Genomic DNA, 1,862 nt, shown 5'->3' with positions numbered 1-1,862 from the left:
AGCAGCACTGCAAACCCAAAGAACTTCGAACACAAAGTGCTTTAAAGAAACTCTTTTATGAAGAGAAACAAGAGAGATCAGAACTCTTAGAAACAAGATAGAACGGGATTGTGCAAAGTGTCTCCTAATATTGAAATGTATTTTAATTATCTTAGAATTTTTTATTATATTTTAATTTGTTAATTTATCCTTTTTTTTTCTAGATGTGATTGGGACAATGATTTCAAGAGATAACCCGAAAGCTAAAGAAATCAATGGCCGTCCTACAAAGCTAATTGATTTTGCCATTGAAGATTTAGAGTAAAAAATTGTTATTTTCATATTTTATTTTTGTGGAGATTATGAAGTTTAATTATAATATCTTCCATGTCTATTAATGCATTTTCAGGCACAACAAATTGCCATGCACTTTGTGGGGAAATTTCGTGGACGAAATGATGTCATTTCTAAATACAATTGGTGATGAGCCAGTGATCGTGATTCTTCAGATGTATCGTGCAAGAAGATATAAAGGCGAAGTTGGAGTTACGAACACATTTTATATTAGCAAGTTGATATTAAATGGAAAATTTGAGGAAGTTAATGAATTTCGACATAGGTATTATCACCTTTATTTCATTTAAATTTTAAAAAAAAAATTAATTGACGTATTTTTTATTATTGACAAAAATTCAACTTCTATTGTGATTTAGAATGACCTCGAGCAGTGCATTAAGGAATTCAATGAGCTCAATGTCTCTGCCATCGGCCACAACAATTGTCGATGAACTTAACACCTCGAAGGATATTTTCAGAACTATAGAACAATTGTCCGAAAACGATGAGGTATGATATTAAAAAAAATTTATAACTTAAAACAGTAACTAATTATTTGTTTTGATTTGTTCACAGGTAGAAAGTTTTTGGGTAACTACAAAAATAGTTTCTGTGGAATCTAAGGAAAACTGGTGGTATTTAGCATGTAAAAAATGCCCCAAGAAACTCAATGCAGTGGGTGAGAAGTTTTACTGTGAAAAGTGTGCCCATTTTGATACCCAAGGAAATATGAGGTTTGCTTAATAATATAAATAAATAGTATCATAACTTTAATAACTTTTACAGATTGTTAACTGAAACATATTTTTCAAAAATTCTTTCTTTAGGTTCAAGATGCAAATTAGAGTTGTTGATATCACTGGAAATGCAGTTTTCATGTATTGAACTTCTTGGAAAATCAGCTTTAGAATTGAAAACTGAAATGGAAAATCAGGTATGCAAAATAAGTTTTTGATATTTTAAATGTTGATTAAACATAAATCTCACATATTACTTCAGGGTATGGATGCTACATAGATGCCAAAATATTTTGAATTTATAGCTGATCGAAATGTTCTGTTCAAAGTTCAAGTGAGGGCAAACCAAATTCGTGGATATAATGGGATTTACACGGTCATCAAAATTGTAACAGACCCTAAAATCGTTGAAAAATACGCTGAAGAACTTTTTGAGAGCCAGGTTTATCAAATTTCTTAGAATGTAAATTACAAATTTAATACATCAAAATCTAACAAATTCGTTTTGCCACAGGAATCAGATTTGTTTTCAAAACTAAAAAGATCAGAGACTGGAGACATGGAGGTGATAATCATTAAATTTTGTCTAACATCTTGAAGAATCTACAAAATTATCTAATAAATATTTTTTTCCAACAGGTTTTATCCTCAGAAGATGAAGTTTCTACACCAATCAAATCTACGGGAAAAACAGTTATTTCACCAGATAGTCTGAAGAATTCAACTTTGAAAAGAGCACTGATGGATGAGTTTTCTTCGACATCAATGGAAAAAAAATTAAAAGCTTCCATCAAACAAGAGAAGGATTGA

At 30.4% G+C, this 1,862-nt stretch overlaps 1 protein-coding gene across 1 annotated transcript; it reads left to right on the top strand.

Annotated features, from left to right (window-relative positions):
- Positions 1-217: 217 nt before the first annotated feature.
- Positions 218-1,862, top strand: LOC140878448 (uncharacterized). The gene is made up of 8 exons (XM_073282050.1): positions 218-300; positions 389-598; positions 708-825; positions 892-994; positions 1,143-1,249; positions 1,333-1,494; positions 1,567-1,617; positions 1,692-1,862. The coding sequence occupies exons 1-8, from the start codon at positions 218-220 to the stop codon at positions 1,860-1,862; spliced, it is 1,005 nt and encodes a 334-aa protein (XP_073138151.1).

Source organism: Henckelia pumila, chromosome 2 (assembly GCF_033568475.1).
Source record: "Henckelia pumila isolate YLH828 chromosome 2, ASM3356847v2, whole genome shotgun sequence".
NCBI classification, from domain to species: domain Eukaryota; kingdom Viridiplantae; phylum Streptophyta; class Magnoliopsida; order Lamiales; family Gesneriaceae; genus Henckelia; species Henckelia pumila.
This window is presented reverse-complemented; position numbering and strand designations above follow the sequence as displayed.